Below are 19980 nucleotides of genomic sequence, written 5' to 3'. Positions count from 1 at the left end.
TTCTGTTTCTCTAGAAAGTGCCCATTTCCATGGGATTCATAGCAAAAACCAGGCCATTGGGTCCTGACAGTCATCAAACAATCTCTTACTTATGTCTCTTACTGCTTTCTAACCATTTACTTAATTCTTCTGTTTAAAACGTGTAGCAAATTTCAGCACTCGTTGGTAAAACAAATACACTCACCATGTCTTTTGTCTCTTTTTCTCTCTGGTTTTCCCTGCTGCCCCTTTGATGTGGTCTCTCTGTTTGGTTTTTGATTGATTGGAACTAGTCTGCCTCCAGAAACGAGGTGATAAATTAAGTTTGGCACACGGCCATTTCTTTTCCTTAAATGTGGGACAGCGTTGTCACATGTTCAGCAGCTCTCTTGTTTCCTTGCAAGCAGGCTGTGTTTCAGTGGCTGGAACCCGGACTTCACATCATGGTGATCATGTTCATCACATTTTATCTTGTATTGTTCTAGTGAGAAGTTCAGGGTTTATTCTCATTAGGATTAGATCTGAGGAATTTTCACTGAGAAAAACACAGACTTATCTATGCATTAATAACATTCTCCCTGTGGTCAAATCAACAGTCACATCTGCCTGTGGGAAGCAGAGGTTTGTGTCCCAATTTTTTTAAGGAGCTTTTAAAGTTCTGGTTTAGATTGGTGTTCTCTTTGGATCTTGGTGTGCTGCAGAACAGGTTATTGTCAGCTGGGGTGGTTTCTGCCCCTGTCACTGCAGAGTTGCCTGCACAGCATTCACAGCCCTGCTGCCAGCAGAGGGAAGGAAGAAGGAGGCCCTGAGTTAGGTAATCCCAAGCAGTGTTGGTGTCTGGGCATCCCACTGGTGCAGGCATCCCATGGGCACGGTGCTTGTTCTCCAGGAAATACAGGAGTTGCAGGTTTCTTGTGCCTCCAACTGCAGCATGAATCTCCCCTAGTAGGACACAATTGTATGTGAACTTTTCTTTTACAAAGAACTATAGAAATCCCTTTCTGAAGTCTTTAATGTATTTTTTTGTTAAATTAGAGATCCCTGCTTGCAAAAAGTTGTTGTATTTCTCATGCTCTGTATTTCCAGCTTTTTGCAGTTTCCAAAGAGACATTTCTGTGTCTTGAGTAATCTCAGATGTGTGCTGTGTGTTTCATCCAGCAGGGTGGTAGCAAAGATGACTAGTTAATTCTTAAAAACAACCTGGTTATTAAATTAGTTGTTTTTATTTACTTTAAAATGCCTTAATCTCAGGTAAAACAGCTGTTTCCTTCCATGTATTTTCTGTGTGGAAGACTATGAAATGTGCAGATTTTTTAGGCAGTTGTAGTCATGCTATGGCTTTCCCCATAGCTCTGTGCACATTCATCTATAAAAAAACAACCTCCAAACACCACCATTAATACATGTTGAGGAAATTAAGATTCTTTACTTGCAGAATGCAGACTGGGTGTGCTGCTTTGTCACACCAGGGAGGTGCTTCAAGGAAGAGAGGATATCACCTCTGATAGCAGCAAGGTAGCCCAGTCTCTGTGGCTCTACCACGGCCAAATTGCTGGTTTCTGAGACTTCTAATAACTGCAGTCACTGATACTTTAAGGGATGCAGGAAGGTGTTAAGTATGTTGCCATCTTGACATTGATTTCCCAGGAATGCGACAGGGTGACAGACTGAAACTGATCCTGTTGTGTCTCTGCTCCAGACTTGGGAAATGTTCATTAGACATCACAGAGTGGTCAACAGAGCTACCCTTTGAAATTAAGTGGGGGCAAAACCAAGTAAAAATGTCCCAGACTATTCATAGACTGTTCTGAGTTGGAAGGGATCCACAAGGATCATCGAGAGTCCAACTCTTAAGTCAATGGCTCACACAGGGGATTGAACCCGTGACTTTGGCATTATTATAAGCAAGTTTTAACCAACTGAGCTGATCTCAGTGTCAGCACACACCTTCTGAGCTGGGCAACGAAACAAAACAGTAAAGAGAGAATAAAAGTTGCAAATGGCTAACTTGTTTGTCCTAAACTTCTGAGTACTTTGAATTTTTTTAAACAGTGAAGAGTCATGGCTTTAAACGTGTTTTCTGTAGTGCTGTTTCATGTATGCTTTGGAGTTTGATTCATCAGAAGGGACTAATTGTCACATTGATGACTGAAAGAGTGTGTGATGGGTATGTAATTTTCCCATAGGATAAAACTGGCATAGCTTGGGCAAAGTTCCTTCCGGATGAACACCCTTTGGTTCCTGTTAAAGTGAAATAATTTTGCAGTCTCTTTGAAGGAATCTGTATATTTTATTCTTCATGATTTTAGCAAATGTTGTAGTTAACTAGCAATATAGTAGATAGTTTTCTAGACACAAAAGGGATTATGGTAATGTAAAGTAGTTTACTTGTCTCATAACTATTTTTTTAAATTTTTCTAATAGAAAAAACCTGCTTTATTCGTGGAAGGGTAACAAAGAGATTGAGATTATGTGTTTTATGGCTGTATTTTTTGCTATGATGATGCATATGAAATTTTAAATCTCTTTCTGGCCAGAGAGTGGAGAAGATTTTTAGGTAAAACTTCACAATCAATAAGTAAAAATCAGGCTCTGTCTCTCCTTTTCATATGACAGATGGTATATAGTTACTTGAGAAATAAGCTCACTTACTTAAGTTTTTCTTGCATAGTGTTCAAACAAGCAACAGGACAAATAAAATTACATTCCTGTTCACAGAAAAAGAGTCTTTTTTCTTGTAATAGAATTTTGTGTTCTGAGAATAAATAAAAAGCAGCACCTGAGATCCCACTAATGCCTGATAGTATTGCTGTAGCTCTACAGAGGTGTCACCCACCTGCCTTAGATTTTACAAATACTTGTTTTCAGAGGCTTCTCTGTGTTGGTAGTTTCTAAGAAGATTGCTTGGCATTAGTTTGCCCTGAAACATTCAAATTTAAGAACAAATTTCTAGTGTACATTAATAGTGAAGTGGCTTGTATGAGTCGTCTGTGGTTTATGACTCTGACTAGTTGATCTGAAAGTTGCACACATCTTATAAACATGTGTTTGACAAGTGTTTAGTCTGTCATTGAATCATGCTGGGACTGTGTGAGTAGGAGAAAAACTAAGCAAATTATTTAAGAACCAGCATCTGTGCCAATGCTGTGGCTATTTTGCAAGTGACCCCTAGTTGTGAAAGATTTGACCACAGAAGCTGGGAATCTTATAGAGCCATCAGGCTTTCAGAGCAGAGTGTCTTAAAAATGAATTTACTTACAATATTATTATCTGTACAGTTCCTAGTTTTATTTAAATAAACTCTCCTTAGCTGGTCCTGGGGGACCTGGGTTGCTGCAGCTTCAGCAGTATAGCACAGGCTCTTGGAGGGAGAAATACTGCAAGACAAGTTGCAGGTTACATACTATGGCTTGGGTTTCTCTGGTTTCCAAACTATTAGGCTAAATCTGGCATAATTATTCTTTTATCATGGATTAGTGATTAGGCAGTTGGCTGAGTACAGTTAGGGTCAGTTGGAAACTGATATTTCATGTTATTATGGCTTTTCAATAAAGGGGCCTTGGTCTGTTTGCAGCAATTCTGTGGCTTTTTGTGTCCTGAGATCTTGTGTCCTGGTGTTTCATCCCTCATAGTACTTGCTGAGAGATAGTATGTTGTAACAAGTGATTAAAAAAAAATATTTTTTTTAATGGCTGAACAAAACCAATATTGTCATGAGGTAGCTATCCCCAACCTGAGCGTTTTAGTGTTGCCACTCAAATTTACATAAAATAATCAGGAGAGGGGTAGAAATGTGGGAGTTCAGTACACAGATATTTTTTCATGTGTAGCCTTTGATTTAGCTGACTCTCCTGCTGTCTGGTTTAATGTTTTAAGGAGGAACAAAATATGTTTTGATATTGAGCATAAGCATTCCTTTCTGTTAAGTTAGAAGGTGAAGCAGTATTAGTGTCAAAGTTGTGACATTAATGACTAATTAAGACACCTGTATGTATCTCAGAGTAGCAGACACCTCGTTGTCTGCTCTCCCTTTCTGGATGAATGAGTTTGGAGTAGGTAGAGTAGCTTATTTCCTTTATTCCTGTTGATACAGCTCAGGTAGGGGCTGATCTCTAAGCTTCTTATAAATCTGTCCACATTCTTTCCTTTCACTGTGCAAGAATATACATTGAGTTATGAATTTATTATTGAGATTGCACTTTGGGGAATTGGGCACTGACAGTGTAAAATTAAGGAACTATGCAAAATACAGAGTTTTTTCCTCCCAGAATTATAGAAGTATATCTAACTGTTGAAAGGCTTCCTAGTGCATTTAGGCATGTTGTAGGAGTGACAGGAAAAAGTTTGCTGAAGCCACCAAAGAAGTAGGGAGAAAAGGGAAACCACATCTAGAGTGCTAATTGTGAACTATTTCAACGCGTGCTCTCTTGCTGATGAAGTGAATCATCTGTATGAATGTATTCATGTGGCATTTTTTGATGAAATGTTAATTTTTTGCTTTATTAGCAATTCTATTGTTTTGCAGCTTTTCATGAAGTATATTTGTTGTAAAGAAAGCGAGCTGAAATAAAGCAGAATGCAAAGAAGACATTTCATTGTAGTTCAATTACAGTTTTTGGTTAAATTTTAACCACGATGGGGACAAATGTTGCCATTCTGTATAAACTTTGTGGGTGTAACTTCACGTCTAGCACTTGGAAATACTTTTGAGACTTGCAAGGCTGGGGAAACGCCAGCAAGTACAACACAAGCTACAGGAAAAAGCTGACTCATTCCTTTGCCTTGAAAAGCCTGCCAAAAATAACAAAGGTAGAGGTTGCTCCTCTTACTACTGGGGCACAATTTGTAATTTTATTATTTAAATATTATTCAATTCATTTAAAAATCCAAACCAAATAATATCTCTTATAACTTCTAGCAGTAATTTTTTGTTAATGTTTTCAAAGGAGCTGTGTGTGTAGGAAGGTGATAGTGTATCTTGTTTGTGAAAAGCCTCTGGTCTGAAGTAATTGGTATCTCTGCAGAAGGTTTTGTGGAATTTCTTGTTTAGAGTAACACAGCTCAAACTTGCCTGGAACAGGCGAGATTTGGTAGTTGCTTAGAGCTGCTCAGGAGCCACATTTCTGTGCTTGGGAATCTCACAGTCCAATCTTCATGTCTTGGGGCAGAAGGAAGTGATGGTATTACAGCTGATCTCAGTAAACCTTTATTGTATTAATCCAGATCTGCTGCACTATTTGACTAATATTTACAGTATGTTTCTGTCAGCACCAGTTGGTAAAACCTCTGCTGTTTATTCCAGAATTCTCTACTCTTTTGTTGTTGTAAATTGATCACAGGGAAAGTCTGTGCATGGTCTAACTCTTTATCCAGTTTCCCAAAATCACAGTGTCAGCAAGTCAGAACAAATGTTACAGAGGAGCATTATTTCAGAGCATGTACTGTTATTACTGAAATATATGCATATGGCAGAGCCCTGTGTGGTATTGTGAGGAATACTCTGTGCTCAAAAGGAACTCATAAATCTTTGCACTTCTCCTGTTTTGCTTTATATGAAAGTGAGTTTCTTTGTTACTCAGATTTATGGTTTGGAAGCAGTTTGAAATTCCCTTTTACTTTTCAGGTCCTTTCCTGGATGCTTTGTCTCATTAATGCTTTCCTTTACACCTTATCATTTAATTAGTTGTTTTTCCTCTCCAGATAACATTTGTTCAGTTTTGAGCTTTGTTTCCTTTTTTATTTTTTTTAACTCTCAGAAAGCATTTGGAGTTCTGTCATCCATTTACTTTGAACACCAAATGAAAATTGTATTTTAAATCTTCAGGCTAAGAAATTTATCATGTGAAAGCAACAAAATCAGAGTAAGAATATTGTATGTCAGGGTTAACAAAACACATTTAGCCCAAATTAGGAGTAGAATTATTTGCAATGGAATTACAGTTGTAAACAGAGTAATACTAATGACCCTTTCTGTGCTGTGGAAATATAAAATACAAAAGATAAGAAATAATTTCTCTAGTGTGTTATAGATTATTTAAGGAGGGCTTTTTGGTATATTTCATTACATTTTGAGGTTTAAAAATTGTTTAATTTGTTTAAATTCAACCAAACTTGAGTGAACCTCAAGCAGGATGGATTGATAGCACAGCTGAATACTGGCTGATATTTCCAAAATACAACTGTTTTGTTTTTTTTTAATTCTACAGAACTGAAAACCACATTGTGTTTGTCTTGTGTGTCATCTTGCCCTCTGCAGTGAGGTTTTATATGTAGGTTTTGGTGTTCTATTCACTTGTGTATTTGGAAAAATAAATCTAAGATTAAATGATAAGAGGGTCAGTCAAAGATAAAAATGGGTTTTCCTTTGTTTTGTAGTGTGAAACATCAAAATGATAATTTTTTGATTATATTTTAAAACACAGCCCTACAAGCTGCTGGCACCTCTTCCTCTTAAGACAATGAGCTGCCTTTCCTTCTGCCAGGGTAAAAAGAACCATGGGGGAAACTTTCTGAATTTGTGGTTTGAGAGAAACTTTTATATCAAGGAGATGTTAAATAGGTAATAGGAAGAAGAGGCAAAATAAGTAGGAAAGACACAAAATGCAGAACTTTGGTTTCCTTTATCTTACCAGACATCTTAAACTGGAAATAAATCTGAGTTTGTAGCATTTGGGAAAGAATAAAGGTTTTTAAAAGTCATACTAAATGAATCCTTTCATCAAAGAAAGCTCTTACTGGGTTTCATAGAAGTAATTAAAGATGTAGTTTAAGAGATTATTGCATTGAGTGCAAAAAATAATTATAAAAAGTAATTATAAGTGCTATGAACCTGAATGTGTCAGACCTACTGAAAATCAGGGGATTGGAAGAAAATGCCCCATGAACAAGTCACTCCATTGTATTTCCCTGTGACTTTCTGAAGCAGTTGCTGCTGTTTGGTTGGACATTTTTGGATTTTGGATTAGGTCATGTGCTGTGGCAGTTCTATTATCCTGTGTCTAAGTCTTGTTGGTGTATTGTGTTTGTTCAGCGTAAACCTTCTCAATTTTAGCTAAACAAATGTAAAGCTCTGCGTGGGCTTTGTTAAAGTAGACTCAAGTGTCTTACTTACAGAATCCAATCAAACTTAAATAAGGCTTTTGGAATTCTGTGCAAGCAGCTTGTGCTGGTTGTGTGAAGCTGAAATGGTTATGTATCTCAGTGAAGCTCATGCAGCCTCATGTGCACAATATTTACATCTCCACAGCCTCTTCCTCTGCAAGGGTTGTTCTTCCAGCATCGTGCTGCTTGAACTGGCTCCTTTTGCTTAGGAATGTGTTGCCTAGCACCGTTTTGGAAAGCTGATCTTGCATTCTGCCTTCTAAAAGCTCTTGCTGTACATTGGGGTGGAGGTTTGAATTTGAAGAGGAAAATTTTAAAGGGTCTCTATCAAGGGTAGGGTCTGCATCTGTCAGGAAAATCCTTCTGTGGTAGGGAGGCTGGAAAGGAGAGGGAAGGAACAAGAGGTGGCCACTGAGGAAGATTTGTCTCCTCACCCATTGCAGAAGCCTTTAATTGTACTTTTGCCTGGGCCTGCTTTTAACTCTTAAGAAAATTCATCTAAACATCACTTTTAAATTCTGAAGATTTAAAACCTACCTCCCCCTGTAGTTCATGAAGAGGAAGGAATCCCCTTCCTCCTGTGAATATTCACTCAGTATATGTAGAGCTCAGCTTGGCTAATCCAGTTCATCTTCAAACTCTGGGATAACCACTGAGTGTTACCTACTCATGAGTTTAATGTTTGTTCTATCTAAAATACCACAATTTATTGATAATTATTCATAGGACCCTCATTGCCCTGGGATGAGAGTCACTGTAAGATGTGCCTAATTGCTTTTAAATGATTAGCACCTTAATTGTGTATTTTGAGAGAAGTCATCAGCATTGGTGCTTCAAGAGATTATTAAGAAATGATTCTTGTTTTCTCTAACACTGTGTTGTACTCAAAAGATGGTCACATTTAGTCAGAACCGACTAATTTGTGTAAGTTAACATTCTCTTGAGGAAAAGTTTTAAATTTCACAGTGTTCTTTAAATAATTTCAATCTGTTTATAGAATACTACAGAGTTTTGAGTTGCCCAAATAGTTAATGAATTCTATAACCTTTCATTAACCCTATTGCTTTATTGTTCCTGACATTTGCAGGAGACAAAAAAGTTGGATTTAATATATTTTGATACTGTAATTTGGAAATGTGCTGCTGAAACACTCCCCCCTCCCCCCAAATATTCTTATTTTGAACCTTTATAATGGGCATTTGTCAGTCCAGTGTTATATCACATTCCTGCCTTCCTGTTCATTAAAAAAAAAAAAGGATTCACAGGAATGTTTATCAAGATATCCTGTACTGTTGAGTGATGGAGTCACAGAATGTGTGAGCTGGGAAATTTCTGGATGTTGGTGTGGTCCAAAGCAGGTCCAATTAGATCAGTTTATGCAGCGTTAATGAATTCTTAAATAAGCTGTTCCAGTTCCTGGATATGTGATTGATATCCCTAAACAAAATGTCTGAATCAAGAATAGCTAAATTTGTCTTAGTCTCCTAAAATAAATTGTGGGCCTGGTAGTTGTGTCATCGAAACAGAAATTACCCTGTTTCAAGTTTGAACAGTGTTATGGTAGAATTTGCATGTGGACAGTACAGAGACACACCTGAGGTTCTTGACTTCGGGAAAAATCTTCTGAACCCCTGTAATTTTCCATTTAAGGTGAACTTCACCTGTTAAATAGTGAGAGCATTAGAACAGGCAAATACCTGTGGAACCTGTGGTGCCTCATACCCAGCAGGGACCCCACGTCTACTCTCAGCAACTGGTTATTTGGAACTGAAGATTCAGACATTGTATCTTTCTGTTTAATAACCCAAATGGATTTAATGTGCTGTTTATTAAACTTGTTTCAGGTGTAATAATTTTTAATTGCTATACATTAGTCCCATAGGCTGTTTCTGCGGATCAAAGATCCCTGTTTGAAAAGACAAAAAAGATGTAATATCTTTGAAAGTTTGCATAACCATAGAGCTGTGATCCTCTTTCAAAGGAGGCTGACACTGGGGAAGAACAGACTAGAACATATCCTGCCTTAGTAATGTGTTCTTGTTTCAATTTTGTTTTTATAGTCACAACCTTCTCCCAACGAAATTCTAAAGCAGATGGTTGTTCCTTTTTCTTTTTTTCTTTACAGGGTCTACTTATAGCTGTCTTGTAAGAGCATGGATATTTAATGTTTATGCAGTATGTACATGGGCACTGCTACCATTTGCTGTGTACATCATTTTAGTCTTCCATCTTGCTTAACAAACAGTGTCCAGACTCTTTATTTTTACAGTGTGGTTAATAGAGGTCTTCCCATCAAAAAAGTACATAATACTGCTGCTGATTCTTCTTACTGCTGTGCCCCTTAAATGTCATCAAGTTTACAAAACTGGGGATGTGAGCAAGTGAGTTTGTCAGTTTTAAAGAAAATAGCTTGGATCCTCTCTTGTATTTAACCCATCTAAGTAGGCTCAGAAGAAGTTTGAGTTGATTTAATCCTCTGAGACAAGAGCTTTGACAGAAGTGTGGAAATGCCACACTGCTGTATTTCTTTGTAGCTGAAGCAGCTTCTTTTCCCTGAGTAAAGAGAATTCTCTTGTGCCAGCAGGTCATTATCAGTGTAGGTTTTGTGGTACAAAACTTTTATTTGCTCTCTGTTTCTTACAGATGCAAAATAGAGCATAATTTTGTCTTTCAACCAACATTGTCTGTTGGTTGACAGGAATTAAATGTGTGTTGCTGAAGAGTATGGGAGGAGGAAGCCAATCCAGAAAAACCCAAATAAACCAAAACCTCCTACTCTTTCCTGGAGGTTTATTAAATGAACATGATCAAGAGCTGTGTATGACTGCAAAAACCACAATGATGATAAATGAGACACGTTGTTAAAAAGAAACCACTGATTATTGCCATGCACAGTGGATAAACTGATTTAAAAACTGATCTGGTGGGGAACTTTGTTTTCCCTGTAATTTGATACAGCCTCATGGCTTGTTGCTGGAGCTTGTAGATACCTCTGACCTTTTCCTTCTCTGCTTTTTTATTATTAATTATGCAATATTTGTTTCTAAATGCATGGCAAATCTTATTGCAATATCATAGTAACTTAGCTGAGTTCAGCAATAAAGCTCTTTGAGTTTATGTAGCCTTAATGGAAATAGTAAAAAAAAAAACCACGTTTATGTATTTGGAGAAAAAGAAACCATAGCATTTAAATCTTGATTACTTGTAGTTTTGTGTTTATTAAGCATCTACTTAAACTACATTTTTTATTGTCAGTTTGTAAAAATTACACTGATAGATGATGACTGGTGACTGTTAATAGTTCAGTTGCAGTACATGAGTTTGTTCTGGAGTACCAGGGAATCTGAAAGCTTCTAAACATTGGGGTTCTCTCCTTCACTGGGAACTGGACACTCATTCCCCAGGCATTCTGGCCACCAGGACAGGTATGTCTGACATAGGAGGATGGATATGAGAAGCTGGAATAGTAGAAGTGCATGAATTGCTGCTGGTACAGGAGAAAATGGGGATCAGTGGGATGCCACAAGCTCTGTCTAATCTCACTGTTAAGCCTAACAAATACATACTTGTGAACTCTACAGTGACTATAAAGATCATCACAGAGACAAATAGAATTAGTGTTGGACTGGCTGAGCGTGGGCCAGGCAGTTTATTCCCATGGATTCCACCTGGGAAACACATCACACACATACAGGAGTCTGAGGGTCAGTTCCTGTTTGCTTTCACTTAGGTGTGGAATTTATTTTATTCAGATACTGTAATGACTATTATTGTTTACCAAGAATATTCATTGCATGGAGAGCATTTTAGGGCATACTTTGAAGCAAGTTGATCACTCTTTAAAACACATTACCTAAGTCCTGGTGTATTTTTGTTGTTCTGTGTTCTTGACACAAAATCTACTTTCTCTTTTCAGGCAGCTATAAATGGTGTTATACCACAAGAAAATGGCATTCTACAAAGGTAAGTGCACACAGGACTGGAGTTGTACACAACAGAGAACGATGCTGGGTAACAGTTACATTTTTTGTTTCCTGAATCCCAAGAAGATGATGTAATTCTCTTTTTAAAGCTGTTTCTGGAGCCACAAATTCTATTCCTGGCAAAGCTGATTTAACATTCAGTTTTTCCCATACTGGTGGAGGACCAGCTCAAACATCTATTCAGACTAGCTAATTTTTATTTTGAATTGATTGGTTGTTGGGTCACCCTTTGCAAGGTTGTCTCTGCTGAGTCTGGGGCTTGGCATGCTTCTGGCTAAGTATTTTCTTTTGCCTTACACATTTTTAAAGCCATCCATATTCCATACTTCCCTGTCCCTGGCCAAAAATGTTTGTACTTTCACAGGAGTTTTTAAAATTTTTCTTAAATTGAATTACAGGCAGAAGAAACTGTGATAGATAAAGTTGTTCCCTTCTAAAAGCAGTTTTACTGATTTTTTTCAGCTTCTGAATTAAATTTAGGCCTGCATACTCATGCTTGGATATCTTGAAGTCACTGAAGCTTGATGAGACAATTGAAAACAACAGAACAGGCATTGAGCTACCTGAGACAGTAAAATAGTGTTTAAGATTTTGTTCAGAGAAATGCTTAATGTACTATTTAAACAAAAATTAATGATGGCAAAAGGTACATAATGTAGGTAAAGTGGTGATTTGACATCTATGTCAATACCTTTTACTAAAGTTATCATTCAAAGAGTCAGTTTTTGATTGAGGATAAAACTTTTATTTGCTCAGTAAAGTTACTAAATATATATTTACTGTAAGGTCTACTTAATCAAATTGAGATGAAGTCTTGATTGTGTTGAGCACTTTTAGTAAGTCCTGACCTCAGAGCATTTATATCTGAAATACTGGAATGTTTGATTGGCTGAAAGAAGCTGGAGAGTAGTTATAGTAGTTCTGCCTGATTTGGATAAAAGGCTGATCCAGTGTCCACTTACAGCTCTCTTCCACAGTAATTTATACATTTTTAGAAATTATTAGGTAGTCAAATGTGTTTCAAATGTTTGAGTTTTTTTCTTTCCAATGGACGTGGTTTAAAGGGAGGCTTGGAAGACTTAGAAGTCTCATTTCCGGTGGTTTTCATATGAGGCTTATTTTACTGGCGTGAGGCTTTTTATGTTTCATTAGAGGTTGCCAGTCAGATATGTAGGATGCCTTTTGTGGTGGAATCAAATAGGACTAATAACTGGACTTGAAGTAAATTAATTTATTGAAGTGACAAAAATATATTTTGTTTTATAATTCAGTTGTTTGTTTTATAATCCCAGAATTGGGATATTCATTGCTTTACTGTTGTATTTCTAGATATTTTTTGCATTATATACCTCATTATCTTATTTACCTCAAGTATATATCTGTTTTTATATCTGACTTGTTTTTCACTGATTTGGTGTTGCAAAATACCAATCTATGTGCAGAATTTTAAGCTTTATTTCTTATTCTCATTTCCATCAAATGTTGGCCCAATGATATGGAGAGCTGGTCATTGCTATGGTGCAGTTTTTGTGTGGTAATAATTCTTAAGATAATTCTGGTATTAAGTACAGAATGAATTTTAGACTGAAAACTTGTTGCTTGTTTGCCTTTTATGCTGGTCTTCTATAGCACTTCTGAGGCCTGAAATGTTAATATTGCTGATCTGAAAGTTATGTTCTAATTATTAATAAACAGTATATTCAGATATGACCGTAGTTATTCCACAGGTATGTGCTGTGGACCATACAAAGTGAGTAATACTGTCATTTCACTTTGCCAATTTTTATTTGAATTTATCTAGCTGTTCTGTTTAAATCCTCTTTACCTGCATGTCTTTCAGTGAGTTTGGTGGAGAGACTTTACATGGACCAGCCTATGGCCCCACAAGTCATTCTACAGCAGCTTCTTCAACTCCTTCCTCATCCTCAGCATTTCGCCATGTAGTGCCATCTAGACAAATAGTGGAAAGGCAACCTCGAATGCTCGACTTCAGGGTTGAGTACAGAGACAGAAATGTGGATGTAGTACTTGAAGACAGCTCCTCAGTTGGTAAGGATTGTAAAAATGACATGAAAACTGCTGTTGTAAAAAACAAAAACAAACTAAAAAGATTCAACCCTAAAAATCCAAATCTAAAGCAAAGCAAAAGAGAACCCCTCAGAAAGAAAAAAATACCCCCCAAAATGCAGCCACCACTGCTACTAACCATTTTCAAATCTCTTTGCAGCTTTAAAAAAGCAAAATTTCACTAATCCATTGTAAAGGTTAGTGATCTATCAAATATTTATTTTGAAATGTAGTTTTCTTATGAACTTGCTTCAGAAACCAAATGGAGATTGATTAAGTTGAGGCATGAAAATGTAATTTGGGGCAGGATTAGTATAGGTGCAATCTATTAATAAGCAGATGGTCTTGGCATTTCCTCTTCAAATCTGTATGGCATCTCTTTCTGCATAGGATAAATGACAAGGTTAGAGGAATTCTTCCTGGTGTGAAGAACATCATTGCATTCTTCTTTGCTCAATTTTTATTTGACTCTTTTGATCAAATTATGGTTTCTTTTATCAGTTCTATTGCCTTTATCCTAAAACTGTTGCATTTTGTAACAGTATGTTAGAAGTATGCCACTGTTAGTGTTACTTTTGACATTCCCCAAACTGTGAGTTAATTTACTTTTGCTAAGGAAAGAGTTTTGGGTTTGTTTTTTTTTTGCTTTTCGTGAAGAGCTTATACAGATCCATATAAGCAACTACATGAAGAAATAGTTGATCAAAACAATTTTCCATGCTGCAGCCTTTTGTCTGGGGTGAAATTTTGAAACTGAAGCTTTTGATCCTTGTTTGTCTTTCTGGCAATCGATTTGGTGTTGGCTGGTGCCACCTAGTGATGATTGGTTTGCATTCTTGATGAGTGTTCCATTTTTTTCCATTGCACTGTTGCATCTGTGGAAAATAAACATAAAAATCTGATCAAATCAGGATTTTGCAGCCGTACTATTATGCTTTTTTCTTTTCTTATTAAATTCTTAATGACTTTTACCTGAAAGCTGAAGGGCAGAAGGCAGCTCTTGTAGAACTTTGCTCTGTATCTTGGGATATAAAGATTGAGGGCAGCCTTGTGTTTCAAACCTTTTAGTTCGAAGTCCTGAGAAAGATGAGCAGGACAAATAGTGGAATTTCAACTGTGGACTTGAGGAAAGAATATTTTTTGCTTTTTTGGGGATCTGCTTGGCAGGATCTGTGGAGGGCAAAGGGGCCTAGGGAAGCTGGTTGATCTTCAAGCCTCTTCAAAGCACAGGAACAGTTCCTTCCAACATCCCAGAAGGAACAGACATGGCAGAAGGCCAGCACAGAAGAACAAAGAATTTCCAGCTGAGCTAAATGCAAAAAGAAAATACACCAAAGGTGGAAAGTAGTGATGGGCTACCCAGGAGTAACAGGGATAACAGAGGTGTTGCCTGAGTGGGCAGGTTTGCAGTTAGGAAGCTGAGGTGAAGCTGAAACCACTGAGGGATTAGAAGGGTTTCTGTAAGTGCATCAGCATGAAAAGGAAGGAAATGTGAACCTGCTGTGATTGCTGAACTTGGCCTGTGGGAAAATTATGGAGAAGATCTTTCTGGAAGCACTTTTTGAGCATGGGAGAGAAAAGAAGGTGATTTGAAACAGCCAGCATGGATTTGCTGAAGGCAGATTGTGCCTAATCAGTCAGCATTATTTTCCTTTTGTGATTTGATGACTGGCTCTGTGAACAAGGGGACAACAGTGGATGTCACTGTGGCTTCAGTAAGGCCTTTGAGGTACTCTGCTGCTGTATTCTTCTATTCATATTGCTATGGACTCAGTAAAAAAACGGATCAATCTTAATCTGATCAGAGAAAGTGACTGATATTCTGGAGGGCAAGGCTTCTATTTAGAGGGTCCTGGACAGCCTGGAGAAATGGGCTGACAGGAGCCTTGTGAAGTTCCAAGAAAACAAGGGTTGAAGTCCTGCATCTGGGGTGAGATAACTCCATGTGTCCCCATCTGATTCCTGGCTATGGGCTGATGGACTTGGAAGCCACTGAATAATGAAAGGGATCTAGGATGCATTAGCAGTGAACCCTGGCAGTGAGGAAGGGCAGCCATGTCCCAGGGTCTGTTGGCAAGAGTGTAGCCAGTGGATCCAGGGAAATAATTACTATCCTCTCTTCAGCACTTGCAAAGCTGCATCTGGAGCACTGCATGAGGTTTTGAGGTCCCCAGTACAAGAAAGACATTGCTAATCTGTAGTAAGTACAGTCAGGGGGTTTGAGCACAGGCTAATAGGAGAGGCACAGAGAAGTGGATTTTTTCAGCCTGGGGAGAAGCTTGAGAGGTCCAAACCTGACTTCTATCTCCAGCTGGAGGACACAGAGGAGATGGAGCCAGACTCCTCTTGGAGGCTCATGTTAGTGAGAGGCAACAGGCACAATTTGTGCCATTAAAAATTTTTGTTAGATAAAAGAATTTCTGTTGTTGTGAGGGTGGGGAAGTACTGGAACAGGTTGGCCAGAAAAGTTGTCCAGCTTCCATCCTTAGATGTGTTCAAGAGTCAGCTGGACAAATCTGTGCCTAAACTGGTTTAATTAGACCTTTGAGTTGGGCTTGGGCCAGATGAACTCCTGAGGTACCTTCCAGCCTGAATTGTCTGATGACTGTAATAGAACTACAGGGAGAGGAGAGCCTAGAAATGTACAAAACACTGAAAAAGCTGTCAGGGCAGTCTGTGTTAACGTTTCAGTCCTTTAGTTCAAGACTATTGGTGATGGAATTTGATATAAAAAATATGCACTCTCTTTGTTGCTGGCAAAGTCTGGTGCTCCAGATAACATGCAGCTGCAAATGTGTGTGTCTAACATATGCAGAATTATCCAAATATATGTCCAAATCACCAGATTCTCATGTGATTCTCCAATCATTCATGCTTTGTGATTTTTTCTTTTAATTTAAGCTTCATTTGCCCTTTACTGTTAGCAGTGGGTGCTACAAGAGTAACTAGACTAAAAATGATTTTCGTAAATTTTTCCTTGGTCTAATTTTTTAATTATAACTCAGTACTGTTTTAAATGAAGCAGTAAATGTGTGTATTTTATGTATTTTCTTTGTTTTTCTCTTTAGGAGATATCAAACATATTCTAGAAAATGAACTTCAGATTCCTGCATCTAAAATGCTGTTAAAAGGGTGGAAGACTGGAGATGTAGATGATAGTGTAAGTTTTCAATTGTGTTTTCAGTTAACTGAATTCAGAGTTTCAAACTGAGCATCTGTGGGTGGGGATTACAATGCAAGAATTGTGACTTTCAAACAGTGTCAGATGTCTCGGGTGGCACAAAGAACTCTTAATCTAAAACATTACAAAAAAAAAGTCAAGACAAATCACTTCAGTTTGTGTTGTTTTTATGTATAATGTGGCCCACCTACAAAAAGGATGATTTGAAGTAAGTTATCTTGAAACAAAATATTTGGTGATGTTGTAAATAGGTATCAACAATTAAAAGAAAGATAATAGTATGTCGGAATTGGTGAATGTTTTGTATTTATAATGATTTTTCTCTCCTCAGACTGTTTTAAAAAGTCTACACTTGCCAAAAAATAATAGTCTTTACGTTCTAACACCTGATCTGCCTCCTCCTTCTTCAAGTCATTCTGGGTAAGTCTTTTGGCCATAAATTCTATTTGTGTGATTTGGTTTTTTGTGATTTTTATATAGCCATGTGTATTTTCAGGAATCTGCAGTCAGTAAATACAAAGTGTTTTCACTGCTCAAGTAAGTGTTGGGAGGAACTATGTCAGCACCTTGTTGTGGAAAATAAGGTTGTTGGGGTTTTTAAAACCATGGTGTGGTACATGAACCTCTTGGGAACATACAGAATTTTACACCTCCCAGATAGGATGACTTTAATTTAACAGAAGTCTAGTCCCTGTGGAAACAAGAGCTTGCCTTACATAAGTTGCTGCATTATGTTGGTTTGTTTAATGTCTCTTACAAGTCTTACAAATCTGTGTAAATCATTCCCAGATCAGAATTTTTTTCTGGAATGTTTGTTATGTTATTTTATCTTATCTTCTTGGTCTTTTCAAATGTATGTAGATAGGCTAACTAATTAATTTCCTTTAACTGAGCAGGGTATCTCTTATTACTGATTGGAACACTCAAGAAGTAAACACTGAGTGTTCGTGTGTCACAGAATCATCAAGGTTGGAAGAGACCTTCAAGATTATCTAGTCTGACCATTTAACCCAGCACCACCATAATGAGCCCTGAAACATATCCCCAAGTGCCACATCCAGATGGCTCTTGAACATTTCCAGACATGGAGACTCCACCGCGTTCCTGGGCAAGTTACTCCAATGCCTAACCATTCTGAAAAAAAGAATTTCTAATACTTAATCTGAACCTCCCCTGGTGCAACTTAAGGCCATTTCCTTTCCTGCTTTCACCTGAGACATGGCAGAAGAGACACGACACCCACATCACTACACCTTTCTTTCAGGTAGTTGTAGAGAGCATTAAGATCCCCCCTGAGCCTCCTTTTCTCCAAACTCTCAGCTCCCTCATCTACTCCTCATCAGACTTGTGCTCCACACCCTTCTCCAGCTCCACTGCCCTTCTCTGGACACGTTTCAGCACCTCAGTGTCTTTCCTGTCATGGGGGGTCCAGAACTGGACACAGGATTTGATGTGTGGCCTCACCAGTGCTGGGTACTGGGGAAGAATCACTGTCCTGGTCCTGCTGGCCTCACTATTTCTCATACAGGGCAAGATGCCACTGGCCTTCTTGGCCACCTGGGCACACACTGCCCTGTGTTCAGCTGCTGTGGACCAGCCCCTCCAGGTCCCTTTCTGTTGTCAATGGATATTGTGAAGGTTTGAAAATTAAATAATGTTTTAAGGAAGGCGCTCTTATTAAGTAATTCGCAATTACTTAATTACTTTGAGTTCTTTTCTTTCCTGCCCTTTTTCTCAAAGGCAGCCTTTTCTGCGCTTTTTACCAGGAAAATGGGAATTTTATTCAGCAGCCACTAGAGGGTGCGCAGGAATTGAGCCTGGGAAAGGAGCTGCTCCCGACCAGCCATTGCAGGAAGGAGGATGTGCTTGGAATTGGGCAAACTGCCTGAATTTCAGGTTGTCTGCAGGGGGAGTTGGCTTCCTGCCCTCATAGGAGATGGAAGAATATTCTGCAAGTGCAGTCGTATTCCTGCTGAAGGGATTTCTTTGAATCAATAGAAATCAATAACTGGTATCCTAATGACTAAAAGTACTTTGTCTATTACAAAAGGTGCTGTGCACATTACTGTGTAGTCTGTGGAAAAAATAAGAATGCTCATATAAGAACAATAATAAAGAAGAGGAGCATTAAGAGAGGAAATGGTGGCACTTGAGCAGAGGGTGGTGAGCTGTACATGAGCAGTGTGTGCAAACAAGGCTGTAGTTTGTGTGTGAGGACAATAAGCTGTTGTACTTTAGCAGCATTTTGAAGAATAGTGAAAAAACACTGGAGCTGGTAATTGTTCATTTCCATTTCCAATTTCAGAATTTTCCACCCAGATATAGCTGTATATTGTAGTTTGAATGTCTTTGATTCTGGAAAGAAAACTGAGGTCTGAAGAGTGTTTATTGCAACTGCAGTAAAGTATATAACAACAAACTGTTTAAAAACAGTTCTTAGCCTTTTTTATTGGATTAATAGTTTTAAAGAACTTTACTTGCTAGTAAAATCAAAGTGGTTGTTGCCTTTTATAGTTTATACTTGTTTCACAGTGGAGATTAGTTCTGGATATTTTTAAGATAAAAGTTGGTAGCTTTGGGATAGCAAATGATGACTAATTAGTGGCTATTTAAACACGGATAATTTGAAGGCTAGATCGTCTCCCTGAAGTCATAAATTCTAGATGAAAGGGGAGGCTTGCCTCCAATTAAAGCATCAATGCAGATCAAAACACATCTAATTGAAGCAATGTACCAAACCCAGTTACACTGTTTACTGCCTACTGTTAGGTCAGTTATTATTCAGATTAGATTGTTACCCACAATTTTTAAAAGCATCTTGCTCACATCTATTATTAATGGATGTTGAAGAACTTTGCCTTTACTTTGTGAGTTCATCTGTTGTTTTCTTCAAATGCCTTCTATTTTAAACTAGAGGTAAATAGTTGTGATTTGAATATCTCCAGAAAGTGATACTTGAAAAGCCTGAGATTCCAATATGTGATATTTTATCTATATGCTCTTCTTAAAAGGAACAGTCTAGTCTGAACTCTATATGCTCCAGTTTGTGCCTGTTCTTTACACTGAGGCAGAACAGTGTCTGAAACATCCTTGTCCAACATATTGGTATGTAGGCATTGAAGTTTATTGTGACAGACTGAAAGGACTTAACCTGGTACTGACTTAAAACCAGCATCTAAATGTAATGGCAAAGCGATCCTGCAGTTTAAACAAATAAAAATCTCCCAGGGTATCTTCATTCATCAGTGGCCTATCTAAAGCTGTTTTAGGTAATAGAAACCCAGTGAATTACTACTGCATGCTATTAAATTGAGGTGTAAAGATTAAATTTAAATGTCAAATAACACAGGTACATTCCCACCCTGCTTCCACAAACTTTGAGTGGCAAAGCCATTCTTATCCATGCACGATATCCAGAACAATAACCACGTGTTCTGTGAGGTGTGGATGTAATGAAATCTGATTTCTAGTGAATTCCTGCCTCATCCCAGCTGCTGCAGTAACTCAGCCTGCTCCCTCCATGCTTCCCGTGATCTCACCTACCTCCGATGCTGCCTCCAGTTCTTCTTGTGTATTTTGTAGCACCTGTGTAATATTTTTCCCCTTGCACAGAGTATCTGCCTGCCCTGCCTCTGTTCTTCAGCTGGCAGTTAGGTAATATCAAAGGAA

General features: G+C 38.0%; 1 protein-coding gene across 1 annotated transcript in view; it reads left to right on the top strand.

The window, feature by feature from the left end:
• The window catches only part of FAF1 (Fas associated factor 1), a 155094-nt gene that overhangs the window by 23012 nt on the left and 112102 nt on the right, over positions 1-19980 (top strand). The window contains exons 3-6 of the mRNA XM_071565184.1: positions 10997-11043; positions 12904-13112; positions 16199-16290; positions 16643-16731. Of these exons, the coding sequence (XP_071421285.1) occupies positions 10997-11043; positions 12904-13112; positions 16199-16290; positions 16643-16731 (437 nt within the window). The remainder of the gene's footprint in view (positions 1-10996; positions 11044-12903; positions 13113-16198; positions 16291-16642; positions 16732-19980) is intronic.

The sequence above is a fragment of the Pithys albifrons genome, chromosome 10 (assembly GCF_047495875.1).
Source record: "Pithys albifrons albifrons isolate INPA30051 chromosome 10, PitAlb_v1, whole genome shotgun sequence".
In the NCBI taxonomy this organism is placed as follows: Eukaryota; Metazoa; Chordata; class Aves; order Passeriformes; family Thamnophilidae; genus Pithys; species Pithys albifrons.
Note: the sequence above shows the minus strand (reverse complement) of the source record. Positions and strands in the feature narration are given on the sequence as shown.